Source organism: Megascapheus bottae, chromosome 8 (genome assembly GCF_031878675.1).
Source record: "Megascapheus bottae isolate mThoBot1 chromosome 8, mThoBot2.hap1, whole genome shotgun sequence".
NCBI lineage: Eukaryota > Metazoa > Chordata > Mammalia > Rodentia > Geomyidae > Megascapheus > Megascapheus bottae.
Window position 1 is genome coordinate 20,937,928 of NC_143516.1, and position 27,112 is coordinate 20,965,039.

General features: G+C 35.7%; 1 protein-coding gene across 2 annotated transcripts in view; it reads left to right on the forward strand.

The window, feature by feature from the left end:
• The window catches only part of Hbs1l (HBS1 like translational GTPase), a 69,318-nt gene extending 43,637 nt beyond the window's left edge, over positions 1-25,681 (forward strand). For both annotated transcript variants that reach the window (XM_090338090.1, XM_090338091.1), the window contains 12 exons: positions 172-337; positions 3,930-4,047; positions 4,937-5,083; positions 6,125-6,199; positions 7,374-7,491; positions 7,904-7,972; positions 10,100-10,204; positions 13,958-14,048; positions 14,640-14,748; positions 20,814-20,914; positions 23,863-24,007; positions 25,122-25,681. In XM_090338090.1, coding sequence (XP_090194216.1) covers positions 172-337; positions 3,930-4,047; positions 4,937-5,083; positions 6,125-6,199; positions 7,374-7,491; positions 7,904-7,972; positions 10,100-10,204; positions 13,958-14,048; positions 14,640-14,748; positions 20,814-20,914; positions 23,863-24,007; positions 25,122-25,133 — 1,256 coding nt within the window. In that variant the 3' untranslated portion in view covers positions 25,134-25,681. The remainder of the gene's footprint in view (positions 1-171; positions 338-3,929; positions 4,048-4,936; positions 5,084-6,124; positions 6,200-7,373; positions 7,492-7,903; positions 7,973-10,099; positions 10,205-13,957; positions 14,049-14,639; positions 14,749-20,813; positions 20,915-23,862; positions 24,008-25,121) is intronic.
• Positions 25,682-27,112: the final 1,431 nt, after the last annotated feature.

The window sequence follows — 27,112 nt, forward strand, 5'->3', positions numbered from 1 at the left end:
AAGCAAGTGAAAGAGAATGCATTTCCAAAACTGGGAAAGCTTCTCTCAAAAGAGATCTACCTTTTACTCTTTGTTGAGATGTTTGAGCTGTCATTTGTACTTACTTATGCAATGCTGCAATGCAAACAATATCTGAAAGTGGACCTAGTATTAATCCTTAATTTTTCTTAGGTCACGTTGATGCTGGGAAAAGCACTCTGATGGGCCATTTGCTTTATCTTCTGGGTAATGTGAACAAAAGAACTATGCATAAGTACGAACAAGAATCTAAAAAGGCTGGCAAAGCTTCGTTTGCATATGCGTGGGTCTTGGATGAAACGGGTGAAGAAAGGGAAAGGTAGTCTCAATATTTCAGAATTTTCAATTTGAAATAGTATCAATATTTAAAGTAAATTTGTAGCATGTATTATATAAAGCACAGAAATGCTTTAGAAAAAAAGTTTTATCAGGGAAATTATTGATTTGACACATGTCAATTATTTTTCTCATTGTAATTACATTTTTTCTCTTGAAATGTATGAAAATAGATGAAAAGAGTGTTTATCTAACACAGAATAAAACAAAGCCACCACACACAACGAGGAAACAAATACTAAAGCTAATTATTCTATGGGAGGAATTTCACTTGTCACATTCCTAGGTGGATGTCCAGTTGTCTTCATTTTGAGTTACAGTTATAAGACTTTATTTATTGTTTGGGGTTTTGTTTTCAGTTGTTTTGTAATGGTGGTTAATATGTAGTGCACATCAGCCTGGAGCACTGGCACTAAGCTTAATATCTTCCTGCCTTAATCTCCTAAGTGATGGGATTGCAGGTGTATTCATCCATGCTGGCCTAGTGAAGGAAAGTTAACTCTACTAAACTCATTTCTGTGTAGATTTTAGAATGATCAGTGACTTCAAGATAGCAGACATAATTTTTTTTTTGCTAGTCCTGGGGCTTGAACTCAGGTCCTGAGCACTATCCTTAGGCTTTCTCAAGACTAGATCTCTGCCACTTGAGCCACAGCACCGCTTCCAGGTTTTTCTATGTATGTGGTAGCAAGGAATTGAACCAGGGTCTTTGTACATGCTAGGCCACTGTACATGCTCTACCACTGGCCACACTCCTGGCCCCATAATTCATTTTTTGTATTTTGTATACCTACTTTCATGAGAGAGTCAAAAAAATAATTTAAACTTATATCCTGGGTCTAGGAGTGTTGCCTAGTGGTAGAGTGCTTGCCTAGAATAAATTTCTCTGTACCACATACACAGAAAAAAACGGGAGTCATTCTGTGGCTCAAATAGTAGAGCACTAGCCCTGGAAAAGCTCTGAGTTCGAGCCCCAGAACTGGCAAAGAAAAAGGAAAAAAAAAGCCTTATGTCCTACCATATAGATAGTAATTAGTCAGTTACTTCTCTTCTGTTTCAATGTTAAATGCTAGTTTTGGAGGGATTTTCACAGGAGAATATAGATCCATACATCTACATAGTATTTTTAGAGGTATTTATAGAGCCATAATAGGCATGATTATGGTAGTTATGTATGAAGAAGCAGATGGAACCTTAATAAAGTGAAATGGCCCATGTACCAACTATCTCAAAGTTAATAGCTAACAACCTGTGAAAATCTGTATTACTATATTAGAAATTGGTCTGGATCATCATGCTTTTTAGATGGAATTTTTTTTTCTCCTAGTATTAACGTACATTACTACATAAAGACAATTCTCCATAAAGCAGGTCACAATATTCATTGGCTTTTTAATAACAATTTATGTCATGGTGATCTTTATTTTTCCTTCTAGATATCTTTTGAACTGTGTATAGTTTTATAAACCTATATTCTACCCTAGAAAGAAAAATTGGTTGGACAGTGGCCATATTTTGAAAAACAGACTGTATATTAGAATTTTATAGTAGGCTAATTTTAAAAATGTAAATAATTCCTATCTATTTCTTTGAAGAGATGAAGAAAAGTTTGTTAGTACATCTTGGTTAAACTTGTAGTTTATTGCAGTGATTATTGGGACTTTCTTGTTTTTGTAAGTAAAAGGAAAAACTACTTTACTACTTTGGATGATCCTGGGGTAAACTTAGTTTATTGCCCAAATTATGTCCCCTTCTAGATTACCCAGGTAGAGAATGATGCATAGTTCTTGTAGACTTTCCTCGGGCTTTCTTAAAATCTGAACCTTAATTTTTTGTGGTTTACAAGAAGTTTGGTCTTCAGTGAAACAAAATGAAAAAAGATATAAATCAAATTTCTGTTTGCCTCTTTTGAAAATGATTAGGGATCTCTAACTTGTTCTATTTTCTAAATGAGTAACATACTGACCAGCTTTTCTGACAAAAGTTCTATGAGTTTATTTCTGTAAGTAGTGTAACATAAACTAGAACTTAGGGAAATCTGCCTTATAGAGTGATCGTTTTTCATACTATTTTTTTATGCCAGTCGTGGGGCTTGAACTCAGGGCCTGAGCACTGTCCTTGGACGTTTCTCAAGGCCATAGCTCTACCACTTGAGCCACAGCACCACTTCTGGCTTTTTATTTTTCTATGTATGTGGTACTGAGGAATAGAACGTGGGCCTTTGTGCATGCTTGGCAAGCACTCTACTACTAGGACAAACTCTCGGCCCCCGTTTTTCATATTATTATTTTTTTTTTGCCAGTCCTGTGCTTGAGCTCAGGGCCTGAGCACTGTCCTTGGACTTTCTCAACGCTAGAGCTCTACTACCTGAGCTTCAGCACCACTTCGGCTTTTTTCTATATGTGGTACCAAGGAATTGAACCTGGGTCTTCATGCATGCTAGGCAAGCACTTTAGCCACTAGGCCAAACTCCCGGCCCCTCATATTATTTTTTATGTGAGTATTTTTCTCTAAAAGTCCTTATATTCCCTTTTTGTTCATATCTTACACTAAATCTTATAAAAAATGGAAAATATTAGTATTTTAATTGAATTTAGGCTGTATCTCCAGCTTGTTTTAAAAGACATACAGATAGCCAGGTGTGGTAGCTCAAGCCTGTAATCCTAGCTACTCAGGAGGCTGAGATCTGAGGATCATGGTTCAAAGCCAGCCTAGACACTAAAAAGTATGCGAGATTCTTGTCTCCAGTTAATCACCAGTAAACCAGAAGTGGTGCTGTGGCTTGAGAAGTAGAGTGGTAGCCTTGAGCTGAAGAGCTCAGAGATGATGCCCAAGCCAAGGAGTAAGGTGGTAGCCTTGAGCTGAAATGCTCAGGGACAAGGTCCAGGCCCAAAGTTCGTTCCACGACTGACCAAAAAAAAAAAAAAGAAAAAAAGACATACAGATACAATTTTACTACAACAAAAATTTCTATCCCCCAAAAAAGTTCTATCCCCACATAGGCTCAATGATTTCCCTCATTTGTCATAATCAGTACGAACCTTGGGCTTTCCTAACAGAGGTTTACAATAAAGCAAAACCTAAATACATAAGGCCATATAGCATGAAGGCTGAATGAAAGGACCTCCAGGATATAGAAACAAAAGCCATATAATGAGTGATTGTTGTCCTAAATGTACAATGTTATTTCTCATCTCTTTTGCTGTCCCTTGGTTATCTCATATTGTTACAGTATCTTACCTTGATATCTGATCTATTGTATACATGTTTATATGGCTATTTGAATAGGATAGGAAGGGGGAAAAACAAGATGAGGGGCCGGGGTGGAGGGAGAGAAATGGGGACCAAAACATGAGAAATGTTTGTGAAGTAATGTATCATCTATCTGGCGAATATAATGTAACCCATCTATTAATTACAATAAAAATATTTTTAAAAAGTTCTATCCCCAATTGATAGCTCAGTTACTTGAAATAACTATAATAAGGCTCTCATTACTTAGATTGTCATTTAGGCAATAAGTTATTTAACCTGTATCAACGACTGTTAACAAAGTGTACTTTGTTTTGTTTAAGGGGCGTAACAATGGATGTTGGCATGACAAAGTTTGAAACGGCAACCAAAGTTATTACATTAATGGATGCTCCAGGCCATAAAGATTTTATTCCAAATATGATTACAGGTGCAGCCCAGGTACCAGATATTTCCTTACCTAAGTAGAGTACACTGATTTATTTATATAAATTATGTGATACTCAGGTTTTAATTCTAAAAATTGAAAATACACTATATTTCAAAATTTTTTGAACTAGTTAAAAGTTGAACTGCTTAATTCTGAAATATTTTAACTTATATGTTGATAGTATTCATCCTTCATATATGTTCTACTTTGTTTATATTTTCCTGTTTGCCTAGGTATTTCAATTATCAATTATTAAATAATCAATGATACATTTTGTTACTGCTCTTTATGTCATTATTTTGGCATACTGAGAGTTACATATTGTTACAAATTTAAAAAAAAAATTGATCTAGCTGGTAGCTACTTAGGAGGTTGAGATCTGACAATTGCAATTCAAAGCCAGCCTGGGTAGGAAGGTTTGTGAGACTTTTACCTCTAGTTAAGCATCAGAAAAGCTAGAAGTAGGCTGGGAGCGTGGCCTAGGGGGAGACTGCTTACATAGCCTGCACAAAGCCTTGGGTTTGATTCCTGGATAACATACAAATAGAAAAAGCCAGATGTGGTGCTATGGCTCAAGTGGTAGAGCATTATCTCAAATCATACAGCACTAACCTTGAACACAAAAGCTCAGTGACAGTGTCCAGTTCCTAAGTTCAAGCCTCAGTCACTTGCACACATATAAACAAATAAAAATAATCCATCACCCTTCTATTAATTACAATAAAAAATGTATGAAAAAAATAATCCACACATACAAACAAAAATAATCTATACAGTTCTCATGTTTCATTTGTATTTGATGTTTGATTTTAAGTTTAAAGTCTGACCAAATTGTTGAATAACTTGACCTTTGGATTAAGGTAACTTTATTTTTTTCTTGTTTTGTTTGTGGTTCCTTAGGCTGATGTAGCTGTCTTAGTTGTCGATGCCAGCAGGGGAGAGTTTGAAGCTGGATTTGAGACCGGAGGACAAACTCGAGAACATGGCCTCTTGGTCCGATCTCTTGGAGTGACACAACTTGCAGTTGCAATCAATAAAATGGATCAGGTATCAGAATTGTTTTGGGTGCTAATTCAAATATTATTTTTGCCATGTGGATGCCCATGTGACAAGTACTTTTATGAGGAATTTTTAGGCAAAAATGCCTTCCCATTTTCAAAATGAATTTTCAGAACTTAAAAACTTTTTTTATTGCAACAATTTTATATATATATATATATATATATATATATATATATATATATTAGGAGTTCTTTTATTTGGTGCACACAATGATCATTTACAACATTGAGTTTTAGGACAAAAGCAATATTCTCGTGTGTTTCTAATAATAATTCTTGGATACTACTTTTATGATTTAATTTATTTTAATGACATGATTTATTCCTGATTGTCCCATCCTTCTGAAGGCTTCCAGTTGTTTTGTGTGGATATGTAAGTGTCTATAGAAGTAGTTGAGCATATATTCAAACATATATTTTTTTAAACTTTTTACTTAGTCATTGTTTTTACCTTTGGATCAGATAAATACTTACATTTTCTAGTAGATCTTTTACAGTATTATTACATGTATTTTCAGTTTTTCCTATAGTATTTTAGTATTAGTAGTTTCAAATGTAGAGAAAAATTGAAGGAATTTTATTACGAACACCAATATTGTGTGTATCTTGTTAAGATTCTACTAATGCCTTGATCATATTTTTCTCTTTATCCCTCATCAACCTTATCAATCTATCTTATCTATCATGTATTTCCACATAAGTTTCAGATATTGGTACATTTATACTTAAATATTACTACATATTATCATGCGTTCATATTGAAATATTTTTTCATCCTGGTATCAAATTTTTAATATATATTGAAAATTCTAAGTGTATTAGAAATTATGAGTTGTTTTAGGAAAGATTAATTTTAGGCCATATTAAGATTAAATTTTAATTGATCAATTTTTAATTTTAGTAGATTTTGTTTGATAGATTTTTATATTACATTTTATAATCTTGATTATAGTTTATTGTAGAAATGTAAATATTATATATCATATTCTGAAGGCACAGTTCTAAAAGTAAGTTGGATCTTTACCAGGTTAATTGGCAACAAGAAAGATTTCAAGAGATTACTGGAAAACTTGGGCAGTTTCTTAAGCAAGCAGGTTTTAAGGTATGAATTTTATTTGGTTATTTCTGTAAGTCATCTTACTGATATAAGAAAACTATGCAACCAATTTTATGCTCATCTTATTAAATATGCTTAACTATTTTTTGCTTGTTATTTCTTTCTGGTATATGTATGTAATATTTTCTTTGGACTACTTCACCTTAAAATTGTTCATGTTGAATGTTTGGCTTGGGTTTTATAGAGGCGAAATCCTCTCATTACATATTGTAAACCTTCCCATTACATATTGTAAATGTCACAAAGAATATTGGTGGAGAAAAATTTGTCCAGAAAAAATCTGTAATGTAACCAGGCACCAGTAGCTCATGCCTGTGATCCTAGCTACTCAGGAAACTGAGATCTGAGAATCATGGTTCAAAGCCAGCCAGGGCACGAAAGTCTGTTAGACTCTTATCTCCATTTAACCACCAGAAAACTGGAAGTGGTGCTATGGCTCAAAGCAGTAGAGTGCTAGACTTGAGCTGAAGAGCTTTGGGACAGCATCTAGTCCCAGATTTCAAACTCCATGACTGGGGGGAAAAGACAAATCAGTTATGTGCCCGCCTGTGAAACTAGATAAAAATGCCTCAGTATTTTTGCAGTAAATTTTTGTATTTACCACAAATAAAAGCAAAAATGAAACTACACCATTGGATCAGATACCTCAAGGCTATAGTTCTGTATTTCTCTTAGTTTTTTTTTTCTAATTGTATTTTATTGTCAGGGTAATATATAGAGGGGTTACAATTACATTTGTCAGATAGTTGGGTACATTACTTCTCAAACATTGATACCCCTTCTCATGTTTTTGTCCCCCTTCCCCTTCCCTTATCCCCCCATCATCTTATTTTTCCTCTTTCCTTCCCATTTCTAATAAACAAATAAACATATATACAATATATTAGGAAACAAAGTCAGATACATTAACCACATGAGATAAGGGAGAAAAAAGAGAAAAGAAATAACTTCACATTAAGAACAACAACCACAAAGATAAACCTCTTTTTTCCATATCCTAGAGTTCATTTCGCTTAGTCTCATCCTATGTGGGCTCTTAGCTTTTTAAAAACATGTTATAGTTGCTTTAGAAATTTTGGTGCAGGTATAGTAATGATGAATCTTTTAAGTTTCTTTTTAAACAATGTAATAACTTTCATACATTCAATATTTTAAATAGGAGAGTGATGTAGCTTTTATTCCTACAAGTGGTCTCAGTGGTGAAAATCTAATCACAAGATCACAATCAAGTGAGCTCACCAAATGGTATAAAGGACTATGTTTATTAGAACAAATTGGTAAGTGTTCTGGCATTCTATTTACAATGCACTAAAACTTAATAATAAAGGTTATTTAGAGTTCTTCACGAGAGATAACATATGAGCAGTATTAGGATACATGAGTAATATTTCAACTAGCAGTTTTCTTCTGAGGCTTAAGTGTCATGGTTTGTTGTTGAAATTTAACATGACAAAATACATTTTATAAATACAAAGTGCATGAATATCAGTTATTTGCTACTAATGTTTGTTACCTGTAGTTCAGTAGAGGTAAGGATTTAATGATGAGTTCATTGGAATGGGTAAAATCAATTTTTCTTTGGTACTGTAAATTGAGCCTGTTGTGTTCACACTAAGCAGATAGTCTACTGATGAGCTACATCTAGAGCCCCTTTAAATTCAACTTGGTGTTTTTGCCATTTTCTCCCAGATTCCTTCAAGCCTCCTCAACGATCTATTGACAAGCCTTTTAGATTATGTGTGTCTGATGTCTTCAAAGGTATGTGCTGCCTCCGCCAGGCTTATTTAGCATGGAACTCCTTTCCATTTTCTGCTGTCTTCCTGTTTTGGGCTAAAGTTATTCTATTGTCCTCCCTTCATCTCTTCCATCTCTATTTAGATACAAGGATCAGTGTCAATTTGTGTGTGTGTGTGTGTGTGTGTGTGTGTGTGTGTGTGTGTGTGTGTGTGTGGTGGGGATTTGGGGATTGAACATAGGACCTCAAGTATGCTAGGCTTACCTTACTGAGCTATTTCCTCACTGTTAAGTTAATCTTAAAATGCCTGGTTCTAGTCACATGGCTCCTCTACCTAGGAAATTCTTTAAGTTCCTTTTCTCATTTTATACTCATTGACTAAGTGTTAAGAAAATGTCATCCTTTGCTATCCTTTCACATTAGTTCCTTTTAGATTCTATACTCTCCACCCAAAGTGGATCATTCACTGTTTCTTAACCAATTAGGGTAGGACCTGTGTCTACATTCTTACTTCCTGTTTTCTCTCCAGGTTACTTGCTAGCTTCTGACTGCTCTGCTTTTTCCTATATCTTATTGCTAAGATCACCCAGGGATCTGTTTGTAAAAGTTAGCGCATACTTCATATTCCAATTCTCTCTTTATTCTTTATTCTGTGTTAATTGATGTTCATGTCTGATACTGGTAAACAAGTCAACCTGAGAACTTTTCTCCTTTGTATTTTGTGATCTCTCCCTGCCTCCTGTGAGCTTTTCATGCTCTGCCTCTGAAATTGCCCTAGCACTTCAGCCATCTTCTTACTGTGAATGCTCCTTATAAAGTGACTACCCTAAGTGTCTTTACTATTTGCATATTGGTATTTCCTAGCTCTTACCTCTACCAAACCAGCTCTTCTGCCTCTGTGTATACTCTCTCAGGAGAGTGCTCCTAAAATACTGTGCTTGTGGAACATGGTGTAATTGGTACCCACTAGGGTACAACTTTGTGTAGATGCTTGAAATTCTCCAAGGGAAAAATAGGTTTTGCTATTTCCTATCTCCTATTCAATGCATCAACTTGGAATTATCCCTTTTGTCATTATCCTTCAGTGACCTTATCACTACTTATCACTTGTCATTCATCATTCTAGATTCTTGAATTGAGTCCCTTTTTGTGGCTAATACATTATTCATTTCCATCAGTCTCCACTGTAACACAGAAATGCCATCAAGTCACCTTTGTTTATTGGTTTCCAATTACTTAATGCAGAGTGAAAGTCAAACAGTAAGTATAATTTATGAGGCTTCTTTTATTATTTCTGCCTTACCTACTTACGTTGCCTCATGCCTGACCTTTCCTTCATTATTTGATATCTAGTTCCCTTTCTTGCTCCCAAACAATGTTGGCTCTTTCCACAAACTCCTACTCAGTTTTGGCTTTGCACATGCTGTTTCCTGGGTCAGTAAAGTCTTCATTTTTCCCATTCTTGTCTTTATCTCGTGTTTAGTAGTTCTCAATATTTAGTAATTATTCAACAAGTATTAAAAAAGGAATGAGATGCAGCATGTGCGTGCGTGCGTGTGTGTGTGTGTGTGTGTGTGTGTGTGTGTGTGTGTGTGTGTGTGTGATGCGCACACGTGCCATTCCTGGGCTTGAACTTAAGACCTGGTCACTGTTCCTGAGCTATTACTCTACAACTTGAGCCACAGCTTCACTCCCAGCTTTTTAGTGATGAATTGGAAATAAGTATCTCACAAACTTTTCTGCCCAGGCTGACTTCGAACCAATCTTTAAATATTAGTCTTCTGAGTAGCTAGGATTACAGGCATAAGCCACTCATACCTGACTGTCACTTAAAAAAAAAAGTATATTTGTTTGCAAGAAAAACTTGAAGGGGAGTGGGGTGGAGGAGATGTGTGAGCTGCGTGAGCTGGCTGAGGGTGCAATGTACAATTGTGTTTGTCTATATGGAACTGTTATGGCATATTTAATACCATTCTCTTTGTAAAGTGAATAAATACACATCTCTAAAAAAAAGCAAAACTTGAAGACATTATGCTATATTTAAAATGATGTTTATTGAAAGATTCACTTTATAGAATTGGGGAGACTTAAATATGTCTTAATCAGATAATACTATTCTATGAATCATAAGACTTTGACATGTTTTACAGATCAAGGATCTGGCTTTTGTGTGACTGGTAAAATTGAAGCTGGCTATATTCAGACTGGTGACCGACTGCTGGCAATGCCTCCTAATGAAACTTGTACTGCAAAAGGTATTCATCAGCAAGATGCTTGTGCTAATCAGGCCTTAGGTGGCAGGTTTTCTTTTTAAAAAAGTAGTTTAGTTATAACTCCAAAGTAAATATCTTACTAAAACTGTAACTGACTGTCAAAATGATACTAACTGTTAAAGATTAATATGTAAAAACATTGAGCGATTTTTTTTTCTGTTGTGACTATGTAGATACATAGAACATTCTAACTGTGGCAACATTCTGTTTTTGGTACTGATTCAAAAAGCCTGGTTAGAATTAAACCATCTGTGTAGGCACCTGACAGATTTTAAATCATGTTCTGAAGAAGAAGTGAGATCTAAACCCAACTTGATACTAGTCAGTGGCAAAACAGTCTCTTTTTCAAATTTGTGTTTCAGAATAACGGGTTTAATTGTTTATGCTTGTACATACATACTATCTTTGGTCAAGAGCACATATATATACATACATATGTACATGTATATCTTTATATACATAAATACATATATGGGTGTATATATATGTAAAATAAGGCTTAAATGAGACAGACATAGATAACCTAATGTTGAAAACAGACTGCTTTATATTGCCATAGCCATTGCATTTGCTCAGAGATCTCATATATTCTTTTATGTATATCAGTTATTAATTATTTGTCTTCTTAGCCTTATGTATATACTGTTGTATATACATACATACATTTTAAAAGTTTGTATTCTATACTTTTATGTTCTATACTTACAATCTGGCTTCCAACCAAGACTGTGACTTCATTGTAAAATTAAAGGTATTTTATAGTGTTAAGTAGTATTATTTATAACAACTTTAATCTGTTGTTTTCAGTTTGGTTTATTTGTAGAGTTACATCTAAGTAGTTTAAATGTTTGAATGAACACTTCATTTGTTCAGCTTAAAGGTAGGATTTTTTTTGTTGTTTTTCAATCCCCAGCTGGGAATTGAACCAAGGACCTTGTGCATGCTGCCTCTTGTACTCTTGTATCCCTAGCTCTTGGGTGTGTGTGTGTGTGTGTGTGTGTGTGTGTGTGTGTGTGTGTGTGTGTGGTCAGTCACGGGGCTTGGCACTGCTCTGCCACTTGAGCCACAGTACCACCTCTGGCTTTTTGTGTTTATGTTCTGAGGAATCAAATCCATGGTTTTGTGCATGCTAGGGTGAGCACTCTGTCACTACGCCACATTCTCAGCCCCCCGCCCCTTTTTTTAAGACATTGTGTTGCTATGTAAGATAGGCTGGCCTCAAATTGTGGTTGTCCTCTGTCTCAGTCTTGCTAGTGCTGGGATCATAAGCATGTGCCATCATGTCCAGTCAAATATAAAAAACAACGTTATTTCCATTTATCTGTTTTCTTTTGACCTGCTAGAGCCTATGAAATTGCTATTAAGGTCAAAAGTAATGTGCATATTAGAAAGTATTATTTTTATGGCTCAATATTTTTCAAGTGCAACTCTGATTTTCTTTTCTATTTTAAATTATATATAATATATAGATTGTATAATAAATGTAATTTAATAATATAACACACACACACATATATATATATATATGTATATAATTACCAATCCTATGGCTTGAACTCCTGAAGGTTTTTGCTCAATGCTAGTGCTCTACCAGTTTATCCGTAGCTCCACTCTTGGCTTCTTTTTTGCCAGCTAATTGGAGATAAGAGACTTGTGGAATTTCTTCCTCAGGCTGGCTTTGAACTTCAATCCTCAGATCTCAGCCTCCTGAGTAGCTAGGATTATAGGTGTGGGCCAATGATGCTGAGCCTACTTTTTCTTTTTTAAGAATTGAATACTAATTTCCTATATACTAATTTTGAAAATATGAATTTTTATGGCCTCAGCTGTGAACTAAGACCATAATCATAAAATCATCACAGAGCTTAAGACAGGTTCCCTGTGACTTTTCTTAAATGTTCATCTAGTCACCTCTGAAGTCCCCCATCCTTTTCTTCTCTCTTCTCTGTTCCTTCTTCACAAAGAACTCCAGGAATTACCTCTCATCAGTGTTCTTTAAAGGGAAGCTTGAGAAGCATCAGGGAGAGTGCCATGCCTGAGAGCTTCTCTTCTAATGTAGGGAGTTCAGGCTCTCAGCCTTCACTTCTGACCAGACTGCTTTTGTTGGACTATTCTATGAATATTTCTCTTTATTTAAACTGCTACTGTGATTCTCTAACTACAGTATTCCAAAAATGAGGCTTGAAAAAACCTGCTACTACCAAATAGAGATTCTAAATCAATTTTTCACTTTATTAACATATTAAATATGTAGAGTGGTAGGGAAGCACTTCCCAGTTATTAGGAAGATAAGTATAAGACAGCAGTCTCTCATTCTTAGGGTAAAGAAGAGCCATATATGATCATTTTAATTTTATATTGAATAATTCTATTAGTTATAACATATTGAATAATTACATTTAATTAGTATACATTTGATAAACTTTTTTTTGAGACAGGTTTTCACTGTGTAGCTCCATGTGCTTTGGAACTTTGATCTCCTGTCCTGATCAGGGCTCTGAATGCTTTGATTACAGATGTACACCACTATTTCTGGTTGGATAACTATCTTCTAGTATCATAAATATTAACAGTTTTGGAATTAAGAATCTTTTCATACTTGATGAGTTATACCCGTCTTTTCAGATTAATGCTGATGTACCCATACATAAAACTGAGGGCAACTTTTGAGCTGTAAGAGTAAGAATTGGTTCTTTAAGTATACTACATTGGAAAAAGAAAAAAAGCAATATGAAAGAAAGAGTATGATGCCTAGGAACAAGGTGTATTCTTATGAAGATATAGGTGAATTATAATAAATAATGTCTAGTGATGAACTATTCTACAGTGATGGCCTATACACTCTTCATCAGAGGATCCACATTACAGTGGAAAGGAACTTAATACATAAAATCAGAAAATAAGGGCGGTCTTTAAAAGCCTTGACTTGACTAAGGTCACAAGGCTTTGCCTTGGTCTCTACCACTAGGTCAAACTCCGGGCCCCTTGTTACTGTTTCTTTAGTCTCTCTTGCCAGTGTTTATCTCTTCCTGAGAAGAGATTCTCCTTGGGACAGGAATGATGGAAGAGCTGTGAATGGAACATTTGAAATTCTGACTGAACGTGGTTAATCTCAGGGTGGAGAACACAGAATATTGTTGGTTGTTTAATTTTAAAAAGCTTCTCAGTATGGTGTCTCATACTTGTGGTCCTAGCATTTGAGAGGCCAAAGCAGGCTGCCTGAGAGTTCCAGGCCATCTGGGGCCATTTATTGAGACCAAGTCTCACACAAAGAACAAAACTCAAAACCCAAACCCAAATCCAACTAACAATACAAAACATCAAAGTAAAACTTAAGATAGTAAGACATTATGACCTTCCCCATTCTTGTCTCTTCCGCCATGAGAAACAATTTGAACTATTCCATTAATATTAAGTAAGAGTTGAATAGGGCCTGTTTATAGATCATCATTTGAATGTATAAACGAGTTTGACATAGGTGATTAAATGAGCAGAAATCAGCCTTTTATGGGCAAATGCAAGTCACTTTCAGTTTAGGAGGTGATCTGGAAGAGTCAAGTCTTAAAAGAAGTGTGTTTTCCTCAACGCTCACGGTTATGTTTCTCACTCTCAGGCCATTCAAATTGAAAATGATGAGTAGAGACTGATGAAGCACAAACCAGCCAAGCAGTCCTGGTTATTATGGCTTGGTAGTGAGGTGTTTCACCGTATGCTTTGGTTCTTACTCATTTCCAGGAATCACTCTTCATGATGAACCCGTTGATTGGGCAGCGGCAGGCGATCATGTTAGTCTTACTTTGGTGGGGATGGATATCATCAAAATCAAGTGAGTAAAAAAATAAGCGTAAGCAGCCATTGCTTGGGGTATGGGATTGAAAACCCTTTTACAATCCACCTGCTCAATTTTAGATCTTATTTGGCCAAAAATAGACATTTGGGGTAAGTTTAGCAAACTCTTCCAAACACTGCAGTTAACACAGCACACAGATTTTCTTTGAATGAAAGCTGTAATGTATAAAGCAATGCTTTATCTCAAAGGGAATAAATTATCAACAGTTCCTGACAGGCCTAGTTCTCTCTCTTTCTCTCCGTCCCTCCCTCTCTCCCTTCCTCCCTCCCCCTCCTCTCTCTGTCTTTGCCAGTCATGGGGCTTGAACTCTCTGGGTACAGGACACTGTCCTTGTGCTTTCTCAAGGCTAGTGTTCTAGTCCTGAGTCCACAGCACCAATTCCAGCTTTTTCTTTTTCTTTGTATGTGTTATAAAGGCATGCATACTAGGAAAGCACTGTACCACTAGGCCACATTCCTGGCCTGTTTTTATTTCTTTTAAGTAGTTTCAGAGATATTTGTAATGAATGTAAATGTTTTTATCCCTAGTCTACCCGCCCTCATTATGTTGTTGTTGTTGTTGTTACAGTGTTGGCTGCATATTTTGTGGCCCCAAAGAACCCATTAAAGCTTGTACTCGTTTTAGAGCCCGAATCCTCATCTTTAATATTGAAGTTCCTATCACTAAAGGATTTCCTGTAAGTTTCAAAATGTCTTATTGTTCTTGCCTTTATAAATTCAATCTTATCGAAAAGTAGTAATTTTAGATGTGTTTAGATATGTTCATTCTAAATATCTCATTCTAACCTAGAAAAATCATAAAGGTACAATTTGAATATTATGTTTGGTTTGGTTTTTATTTTACTTCTTAAGCCTAATGATTTTTCAATAGGCATTGAGAAAACATGTCATAGTCAACCAGGTAAAACTGTGACAATAGTAAAATTCATCTGGAAAAGGAGACTTTTTACTGTATTTTCAATTTTATTTAGTATTTTGAATTTGAGTCTTTTGGCTTTCCATTTTGCTTAATACACTTATTTGCATTTTTTATTATAAGTGATTATTTTAGAAAATTTTGGAAACTTCAGACATCTTTGAAATAGTTTTTCTAATTGCAAGCATAATCTATGATACTCGTGTTTCAGTGTATTTTATATTCATATTATCTATCTCGTATGTCTGCAAATTAATATTTATGTATATCCTGATGATCATTTGATGAATGGTACATTTTAATTGTGCTGGGAAGTGACACATTCAGACTTGCATGGTGTAATAACACTGCCGGCAGTAACTAAAGACACATTTTAAATGAAAAGAGAATTTTATCTCATACTTTTCCTTATATAGGAAATATATTGCTCGTGAATAGTCTGAATTTTGCTTTTTTTTGAGGGGGGGGTCATAGGACTTGAACTCTGGGTTTGGGCACTGTCTCTGAGCTCTTCAGCTCAAGGCAACTGCCCTACCCTTGACCCAAGCCCCACTTCCATTTTCTAGGGGTTAATTGGCGATAAGAGTCTAAGATCCTTTTGTGTCCCGGCTGGCTTTGAACCTTGATGCTCAGATCTCAGCTTCCTGAGTAGCTAGGATTACAGGCATGAGCCACCACACCTGGCTGAATTTCTCTTTTAAGTGTATTTTTTCATAGATTTCATACCATACTCTATACTTTCATGCTTCACTTTTGTAACTTAATTATTTTCTTGTTAGGTTTTTTTAATCAATAGCTCATGTTATATAGATTATATGTAACAATGACAAATTTGTATTTGAAAGTATAAATGGATCATTTTCAGTATTGAATGCTTACTGTGTTTCAAATGAAATTAAGACAGGAATAATTTAACTTCAATTTAATAATTTAATGACTTTTTTTTTTTTTTGCCAGTCGTGGGGCTTGAACTCAGGGTCTGAGCATTGTCCTTGGGCTTTCTTAAGGCTAGAGCTCTACCACTTGAGTCATAGCACCACTTCCAGCTTTTTCTATGTATGTGGTCCCGAGGAATCAAACCTGTCTTCGTGCTTGCTAGGCAAGCACTCTACCACAAGGCCACATATCCAGCCCTAAACTTCCAGCTTTTTGAAATTAGTGTTTTAGGGGTTGGGAATAAATTATCTCATGCAAATTCATCTTATTATTATACATTTTCATTTGAGATAATTGTTGACTTTGCTTATTATTCTTCGTTTCTATAAATGGTTATGTAAAACTGTAGAATACTGCTCAAGTATGTCAATAATTCTGTAGAATTTCTTTACTAAATGGGAATAAAAGTATCTCACCAAATAATAGTTATGGTTGAAAATATGTAATTTTTAACTGCTATATATTTATATTATCACTTGGCAAGTAACTACAAGTTGATTGCTTTTGAGGGAATTGAACTCATTCATAGAAACCAGTATGTCTATGGGGAGAAGTGGAGAGGTTGGTTATGACGTATTTTTACTCCTCCAAATTATATTTGCCAATGGAGAGGTGGAGAGGTCAAGAGGTCAACAGCTACTTTGAATAGCAATAATGTCTTCCTGTCTACAAATTTAAAATAAAAATAAGCATGAATTGAAAGTGTTGGCATTGCGTTTTGAGATTTCACGTGCATCTATTGAGTCATAAAAACCAAAATGAAATTTGATCAGAAAAAAAATCATACTCTGTACAAATTTTTCAGAAAAAAAATTTTTTTGAGCAAGAAAATGTTTCCTAAGCAATTAAAGTTTCGCTGCTTAGAGACAAATTCCTTGCTGCTGCATAAGTATATGTAAATTGACCTTTGTTTAAATGGTAAGCTGTATATTTTAAAATCAACAACAATAGAATACATTAGACTTTAACTGGTTTGGTTCTTTTCTGATTTATTAAGCTACATATAAAGGAATCTTGACCATGTAATTCAGTGTGACTCCATGGAATGAAATGCATGTTATGTAAGCATCACTATTTTCTATAACTTTATTGTAACAAACTAAAAGTACTATATTCAACAGTAATTGCCCATGTGATTTTTATTTGCATTTTTGTAATGATTAGTGATATTGAGCCTCTTATGTACTTATTAGCCATTTGTGTATCTTTGGAGAAATGTCCATTGAAGTTCTTGCCTCATTTTTTGAATTAGAATTGTATGTATATGTGTGTTGTGTTATAATAATTATTTGTTCTGAGTGTTAATCCTTTATCAGATGTAGAATTCAAAAATACCATTTGGTTTTTGGGTTATCTTTTTCTCAATGTCCTTTGTTGTACTATAGTTTTTAATTTTGAAGTAATTTTGTTTTTCTTACTTTCCTTATGCTTTTGGTGCCATATCCAAGAAATCCTTGCCAAATACCATATGAAGCTTTTATAAAGCTTTGCAATTTTGTCGCATATATTTTAAGTCAGTGATCCATTTTGAGTTCATTTTTTCAAATATTTATTTAGTTGTTTTCTTGTTTATGTTTAGACTTCTAGACAACAGTTATTCTAACTATAGGTGACAAAAAAATAGGACGGAGAATTCAGATGTATAAAGAGAAACGAAATCAAAGGTCAGCAGTGTATTAGTCACAAGTGACAGATTTCTTTTTTTTTAATTGTAATTAATAGAAGGATTACATTATATTCACCAGATAAAGGGTACATAACTTCACAAACATTGATACTCTTTCTCATGACATGGTAAGGGACAGATTTTTAAATTTTACTTGTAGCCAGGGACAGGTCTCAAAGCCTCTCTTATCTTTTTATGTTTTTTATTTATTATTTATTTTTCTGTTGCTGGGTTTGACTTAGGGTCTTGAGCTCCTTTTGCTCAAGGTTAGTGCTGTGCCTCTTAAGCCACTGTGCTACTTCTGGCTTTTTCTGAGTGTTTTATTGGAGATAAGAGTCTCATGGACTTTCATGCCCAGGCTTATTTCCCACCCACCACAATCCTCTGATTTCAGCCTTCTTTGAATCTAGGATTTACAGGCATGAGCCATCAGTTCCTGGCCTCTTTTTAAGGTTCTTCTGCTCCTTTTTTTCTATTTTTGTTTGAAAGCGTTATCTTCCTATCCATTACTTGAGCTATTTCTTGTTTCAGGGACTTGTGCCTCTCAGCTGGACATAATGTCTGCCACCACTTCCCCAGACCCTGACCTTCAGTTACATTTTGTAGATGGTATTAAGTAATACTTTATCTTTATTCTATACCCTTTGTTGAAAAAACTCCATTCCTTAAGGACCTTGGCACTCTGTTGAAAGGAAAATGACCAATGACCGTGTGTGTGTGTGTGTGTGTGTGTGTGTGTGTGTGTGTACATATATATGTATATATGTGTGTGTATACATATACATGTATGTCTATAGATATATATGTATATGTATATACACACACATATATATATACACATGTACATATTAATATTTTTAAGTAGGTGTCTTAGAACTTAAGGAAAATAATTATTTGTCAGCTAATATCATATAGCCTGTTACATTTTATAGAACACTAGATAATTTGAACCTTAAAACTTTACATAAAGCAAGGTTCTAACCTAAAGCCCTTCAGGTTTATGTGTTTTAGGATTCAGGATTTTAAAAACAAATGTTATATATATTATATAAAATGCTAACATGTGGTTGGCCAATACTGAAATACCCTTCAAGGCAGCATTAATATTCCATGTCAGACCTTCTCAGTATTAATACTGCATATGATACACAAGAGTATATAAATTTGTTTTATTTCAAATCTAGTTTTGCTATTTAAGTAGATTTATAACTGACTTTGGAAAAGCAACTTTTATCAGTCTTCTGGGATTTGGGAATTGTAGGTAAAAGAGACTGATCTGTGTTAATATTGTCTACATTCATACATGAGGATCTGGATACTCTAAGAGGTCATGACTATATGAATAGTAATATGAAATTCAGTACTTTTTCCCTTCTTTACACTCTGGTACAGACTGCTTTGAATTATGGCTTAAGTTATATGTATATACCATAGATAATATATATCATATAATATTTATATGAATTAAAATACAATCATTTGTCTTATTTGTATGTAAATTCTTTTATTTAACAAGAATTTTGTTAACTTGTAATTTTGTAAGATGCTGTGGAGACAAATCTAATACTAATTTCCAAATTTGCCTGTATTTTCTTTGACTTAGTTTTTAGACAAATGTAAACTTTTAGGAAGTAAATTTACTAATTTATCTTTTTGCCTTTTTTGTGTGCGTCTTGATTTTTGGTAGCTTCATAATATTTAGGATTATATATCTATTATCTCCCTTGTATTTGTTTTATTTCATTGATTATTGTCTTTGTAGTATTGGAAATGAAGTTCAGGACTTTAAGTAATGTTAGGCAAAGATCTACCACTAAGCTACACCTCCACCTACATTTCTGTTTTCTTTTTTGCCAGTCTTGGGGCTTCAACTCAGGGCCTAGGCTCTATCCTTGAGCCTCTCTGTGCTCAAGGTTAGTGCTCTATCACTTGAGCAACAACTCTACTTCTGACTTTCTGTTTATGTGGTATTGAGGAATGAAACCCAGGGCTTCATGCATGCTAAACAAGCATTCCACCACTAAACCACATTCCCAGCCCTACATTTTTGTTTTCTGAATAGGCAAACTATATTTTGTCTAGGAAAGTCTAGGTTTGAAGTGTCTGTGTCTGTATAACAAAGCAGCATAAAAGTAGTATTTACAAACCAATTAAAATTTGATAGCTTTATTACTTACTGGGAATTTGGTCTTTTCATTGTAGCTGGAATATAGCCTGTAATTCAGATATAATGAAGGGATTCCTGGTGTTTGTGGCTTATACACTTAATGTTTATTATTCAAATAATAAACATCCTGTATTCTTCTGCTTTGGATTAGGGTTGGTCCAGACCTTCTATGTGCTTTCTGCAGGCCCTTTAGTAAACTGAAGGGGGGGAACTCTTGACATTTGTCTCTCCAGCTGATCTAAGTGAGATATAGTGCCATGGCCACATTAAATTACATATTTTTTAAATTGCATATCTTTTAAATTACATATCAATCCCTTATATGACAGACATAAGTAGTGGTAGCTAACTCAGCTCTGATAGCTATAAGGGCACATTGTTACAAAACTTTTTTTTTTGTATTTTCCATGCATGTCAAACACTGGCAATGATAGCTGGTATATAAACTAAGTCATCAACTGAACATTTTCTGTGTGCCAAGTACTACATAAAATAACGCTTCCTGATTTTCCTCATTTCAGTATAAGGAACCTGAGGGTGGGAATTTTGTAGTGCTTGCTATGAATGATAGTGATTTGAACTTACATCTGATAGATTTCAGTGCTTATCTAAACTCCTGCAGAAATAAGATTAAATCAAACACTACTTGGTATTTAGGGAAGTTTAAAATGTTATTTTTCTTCTTCTTCTCTATAGTTTATACTCATTACCCAACAATAAACACATGAATTGCTGCTGAGTGGGACACTGCCTTTTGATGATGGAATGCTGCATAGGTGTTGAGCATCTACTATGCTAGGCACCTTCTCAACCTGTTTGATTCTTTGCACCCTGTAGTTAAAAACTTCCTGTGGTATAGCTGACAAAACTGAGGTAGAGACAGATTGCAATTCACTGCATCTAAATGTTCTAAATGATAAAATCTCTATGACGACCTTAAGGTGTTGTTATCCTCCCTGTTCCAAAGGAAAAAGACAGGAAGTTTATGCAATTTGCTGAAGTTCACACAGTGCCCTTAGGGACAGGCATTATTCAGTGTTGCAATTGTTTGTTTTAGGTGCTGTTACACTATCAGACTGTCAGTGAACCTGCTGTTATTAAACGACTGATTAGCATCTTAAGCAAAAGCACCGCTGAAGTCATAAAGAAAAAGCCCAAGTGAGTAGGTTAATGCAGAAATTGTAAACATTAACAGTATAAGCACATTCCTTACAGATAAGCTCATATGTGTAAGTTTTCAGGTAAGAGAAATCTGCTTTTGCTTGCTCTCAAAGTTTTTTTTTTTATGGCTGAATTAAACCTGAAACTACACACTTAAGCTCCTGTTTAGCTATAAATTTCAGGTAGTTATAAATGTATATATGTGTATTATCAATCTCTAGATACTGATGGTATAAAAAGCCAAAAATTTCAAAAGCTAGCTCTGTAATTTATAAGATGAATTTCAATTATGTCCTCCCTCTAGTTTCACACCTAAACTTAGGCTTTCTTCCAGCTTAATGAGTTCATTCTGTTTGGTTGGAATATAGTCTCCTACATCTTCTGCATCCTTGCCTTTTCTTTCTTGGAAAGTATTTTCTTTTCTGTTCTTAGTCCACAGGAGCCTTTTTGATCACCATTTTGATGATCACGGTCTGCCTTCTTTGATTCCCATTTAGTATCCATATCCAGGACAAAGTGTGGATAGTTCTCCTTTTGCTGAAACAATGCTGGGATTTTTTTTTTTTTTTGTCAGTCATGGGGTTTGAACTCTGGGCCTGGGCGCTGTCCCTGACTCCTCAGCTCAAGGCTACCACCCTACCCCTAGAGCCACATCGCCACTTTGGATTTTCTGGTGATTGATTAGAGATAAGTCTCATGGGCTTTGTGGTGCTTGGGCTGGCTTGGAACCTCGATCCTCAGATCTCAGCCTCCTGAGTAGCTAGGATAACAGGCGTGAACTATCTTGCCTGGCCATGCTGGAACTTTTTGAAGGAGATAACTTTCTGAGAAACGTAAAGTGCACTGGAATCAGAAAATATAAAAGCTAATAGGAGATATTACAAAATATAGGTGTGTTAGTGTAATTAAACTGAAGGCTATCTCAGTTTGGCTTGGCTGCCTCTGCTTTGGGGTTTTCCTCAACTTCAGCCCTGTGGGGAAACCCACCCAAAACCCCCTTTTTTGTCCTTGAGTGCTACCAAGGTGTACCTGCTAAACCACTGCCAGAGTGGTTAGTTGAGTTAGTGGACTATCTGCAGGTGGAGGAGAGATGCTTCACAGTAGAAACCCAGCCTTGCTTCTTAGTCAAGAGGGGCAGCTGCTCTGCTCTGTGTGAAGGTGGCTCTTTTGGGCAAGAGTGTAAAATGTCTACCAGTGATAGAAATCTTAAGACAAGTATCTCTCCTGAATTGGTTCTCTCATGATATAAAGGATTCTTTTGGTCAGGTAAAATTTATATAAAAGCTAGGTTGTTTGACCTAGAAAATGGGAAAACTTTGAATTAGAATTGATACATTGTGTCTACTCTTGATTTCCCCTCCCCCCCAGCTGCCAGGAAATCCTAGCCCAGAGATCCTAGAGTTGGAGATGTTTTACTAGGTTTCCTCATCACCTGCCTCTATGCTATCCTTTTCTCTTATTTCATACCAGTACTGCTTGGCATTTTTCCTTCATTGCAGTTCATACACACTATAATATATTTGACTGTTGTATGCAGAATGGAGTCGAACTTTGTAGAAATTAAATTCAGCATAAGTCATGAAGAGATATTATCTTCTTCCTGAACATAGGACTGAAATAATCTAAAGTCCATATTTGAAGATGTTAATGTATTGTATTGTATAAAGAACTTATTTGTTTCAGTTGTTCTGTCCCTGAATTCAGAAAGTGTAGTTTATGTTTTCTGTTCTCTTTCTAGAGATCACTAAGATTGAATTAAAATGTTCTCTTTTTGGGTTCCTTCTTTCAGTAAGTCTGGATACATGCACAGCCAGCCCACACAGAGATTTTGTTTACTTACTTGTGTGGATCCACTTGTGATCCTTCATTTCCTATACGTATATTGTAAAAACAAAACAACAACAGCAACAAAAACTGTAGTTTTGCCTGAGCTCCATGTGAGGGAAGAGATGGAGATGGGGTGGGCTAGGCAGATTTAGAGTGGTCTGGCTACTTTTGTAGAGCTATCTCAGGCTGGAGGTATATATAGTTCAGTGGCAGGAACCATGTTTCTCATGAGCAAGGCTCTGGGTTAAATTCCCAGAACCAAAAATCAAAAGCAACATAAATAAAAAACAATGAAGCATAGACTCCTAATGCACAATTTCAAAATTTGAATTTTAGTTGTGGTAGGCATGGTGCATGGTGGTACATGCCTGTACTTCTAGCGCTTGCAGGGGTAGAACAGGAGGAGAGGAGAGCAAGTTGGAGGTCAGCCTGAGGTGAGAGTGAGAGCCTGTCTCAAAAGCAAGGCAGCAGCCATTTTATTGGGAAAGATACAGGGCATTATATCTTTCTTTTTTTTAAATGCACTTAAAAGATTAATATTTTCATTCCCTCCCTTTCCTTTCTCCTCCCCTCCCCTCCCCTCCCTTTTCTTCCCCTCCCCTCCTGTCCTCTCTCTTTTTTTCCCCTCCCCTGGATTTAGGGGCTAAAAGCCTCTTCAGCTTCCTTGTTCATGGCAGGTTCTCTACCACCTGAAACTTGAGGTCTCCAGCCTGACTTTTCCCTGATTAGTTGCAGATGGGAGTCTCACATATTTTTTTTACCCAGGTAGTTTTGAACTTTGATCCTCTAGGTTTCAGCCTCCTTGTAGCTGGGATCGCAGGCTTGAGCCACTGGTACCCAGCAGTTTCCTTTATTAGATAACTGAATACAAGTTCTTTAGGGAATGAAGTATAATTGATCAGGATGGGTGTTGGGCACTTTAAGTCCCAGAAATTGTGTTGGGAAGATTAAAATCTAAACTTATTAAGTGACTAATTTTTTAAAATTTGAGAATTACTCTTTACATATTTCCTTTTAGTTTTTAGAAGACAAAGTCAGTTTATTGACTGAATGTGAAGTATTGGTAGTATATATCACTCACCTTTACAATATTTGCTCCTTTCCACCCCTCTTTCTAGGTTATTGACTAAAGGCCAGAATGCATTGGTGGAGATACAGACACAAAGACCAGTAGCCCTTGAGCTTTACAAAGACTTCAAAGAGCTGGGGAGGTTTATGCTGCGTTACAGTGGTTCTACAATAGCTGCTGGTGTTGTCACTGAGGTATTTTGAAGTGACTGAATCTTTGTTCTTGGTTCTTTTCTCTCTTCTTTTTTAATAATGATGACTTGTTAAGGATGATGACTGAGATTTTATAGCTAAATATATAGTATATTAGGATAAGAAATGAACATTAACAAGTTAAAAGACTGATGGGGAGATATTTCATCACATAGTGAGAATTCTAAACTGTTCTCTACTGACAAATTGATCAGAATTAAAGGAAATCTGCAAGAATCTATAATGTCTATAAGAATATAGTTCCGCCAGGTGCCAGTGGCGTGAATCTGTAATTCTACTGTGGAGCCTAAGATCTAAGGACCGCAGTTTGAAGCAAGCTGAGGCAGGTAAGTTTGTAAGGCTCTTATTTCCAGTCAACTATCAAAATGCTGGAAGTAGGGCTATGGCTCAAGTAGTAGAGCTCACTAGCCTTGAGCAAAAAAAAGCTTACAATAGGGCCCAGGCCCTAAGTTCAGGACCAGTGCTTGCACACGCGTGCGTGAGCACACACATGCACACATTTTCCATATAATGAAAATGTTGATATACTAGGAATCACATGAATTAGTATTATTGAACCATCATTAAATATTCCTCCCAAAAGTTTAAGTATTGAAATTACATGCATCATTTATATAAAGTGTCTATGGAACTCAATGGAGAGCAGAGATTGGAGAGAAAGGTCCTGAAGCTGAACTGTCTCTGTTCTTGCTGCACTGACTTGTAGCAGCACAAGTACATTTCTTCTTCGGTCTGTTTATCTACACAGTGGTCTCTGACCTCTTTATTTATGAATGGGATAATTAGAGTCGCTGTGAAATGAAAAGGGCCACACAGAGCACTTGGCACCGTGGTCAGCCCTGACCTCAATAAACCCACATGGCAGCTTTGTCATCAGCATCAGGTGAAATCACATCATTCTTTATGAAGGAACATCCACAGTGGATTTTCTTGTGGAGCTTAATAGAGAGATTACAGAAAAATCTTACAAACTGCTTGGCTAGGGAATAGAGGACAGTCATAAGAAAATTTCTCCTTGCTATAAGTATTTTACTATCATAGTCTTTTTTCTTCTTATTCTTGCAGTGTGGTTATGGAAATTTTTTTTTCTTTGCAGATAAAAGAATGACGCATCAGAATGTCTACCATGCTTCCAAATGCAGTGGACTAGCGAATGGCTGGTTTTTGTTTGTTTGTGTTTTGTTTGTCATTGTTAGGAATCCAATTATGCAGTTATGGAAACAGTGTGCAGCTGACATATTTATTTTTACATGACAAAGTTAAAGCTATAGTTAGGTGCAAAGAAGTATTCATAATCACTCCTGGGAAAATTGCAAGTTGCCAACTGACACAAAAAAAGGGCTTATATTGCACTTTCATTTTAAGATGTGTCTTTCTTTTTGGAATGGTAGTAAATGAATTTATTTGCTGAGACTTATGGAAAGCACCAGAGATTGTACTAGAAGGCTGCTTAAATCATCATGAAATGGACTCCAGTCAAACCACACAAGATCTGAGTTGCTCTCTTCCTTCAACTGTTGTGCATCTGTTTCACAGGAAAGTAACTGAATTGGGCTTTGGACTAGGTGATCATTGGCCTGGGCATTTTTCTTCCTTAACTATAGAAAAAGAATTGCTGAAGGTTATAATAAAGATTTTCTGTGTTGAGCATTAAAAGGCCCTTGTCCATCAAGTCATTTTTTGAAAGCGTAATTTGGAATTGTGGAAGCTATTTCTTTGGTAACCAAATGCCTTAGCTGGGTCAGAGTCCACACTATTTTTTTGTTTCTTACACATTCACAATGTGGGGTCTCCCTCACTGTCACTAAATATGAGTTGGGATTTCTGTGGCATCTTTTTTTCAACTGAGCTTCCTGGCTCTTTTACATGAAATTTTTCTTTTTCTGTCAGTGACTAATTTAGTCTTACCTGTTTCTAGCTATAACTTGGTTTTCCTGTTCTCACTTGTAGAATTATTTCTATGACGATTGTATCTCTATCTTACATACAATACACATGTGGTCCCTAGGAAGAAGACTTGTATTTTTCTTTAAAGTTTAATAACAAATGATAAGATTTACTCATTTAGAAAGTACTTGTTGGGCTGCCTGCTGGGTACAAGGAACTTTAGAGCATATTATATCCTCTTTGAGCTTGAGACTGACTTGAGGTATTTTCCATAAATCATTTCATTCAAAAATGATGTGATTTTTCACATTGATTACTTCACATACGCAGCATTTCTTTTTCTTTTGAGACAGGGTCTTTCTGTGTATGTAGCGCAGGCCAGCTTCAAACTCACAATCTTCCTACCTGCATGCTAGGTTGACAGGCATGTGCTACCACTCTTTGAAGAATAGCATCGAATGGTTAAGTATGCAGATCATGAAGTCACTTGGTGTTCGTATCCATGTAATAGATTTCTTTATTTGAAAGTATTCGTGACCAGGAGTGTGGTCTGGAGGTAGAGTGCTTGCCTAGCATGCATGAAGCCAGCCCTAGATTCAGTTCCTTGGTGCTACAAACACAGAAAAAGCTGGAAGGGGTGTTGTGGCTCAAATGGTAGAGTACTAGCCTTGAGAAAGTTCAAAGACAGTGCCCAAGCCCTGGGTTTAATCTCTGGGGAGTGGCAAAAAAAATAAATTAAAAAATATATATATATATATTTGTGAGGTTGTCACTCGAGATTAAATTTACTTATGTTTTTGTTAATCAGAAATTTAAAAGGTTACATGATAGAAACCTGATTTAAAGCAACTTGATAGATAAAATAACTTTATTGATATAGCTGACATAATTATAGGAAGTCTGGGCCTTGAATCCTCCTAGATTGAACGGCAATGAGGCTCTTACCCTTCTGATGTTAGAAATCTGTACAGAATACCCTTGGCATGCCGGGTTCTAGAGAGGATGTGTGACTCAATGCTCTATCCTCAGTTGCTCTGTGAAGGGCAAGGACAGGCCAAAAGAGCATATCTTCCAGAAGTCCTAGGACCATTTCACCATTGACTAATCAGATTTTCTTTCTTTGCCTGGGACTGCCTCATAGTAGAATATGAAGTAAATAACACCCTAAAACACCAAGCTGGGAGTTGACAGCTATGGGTT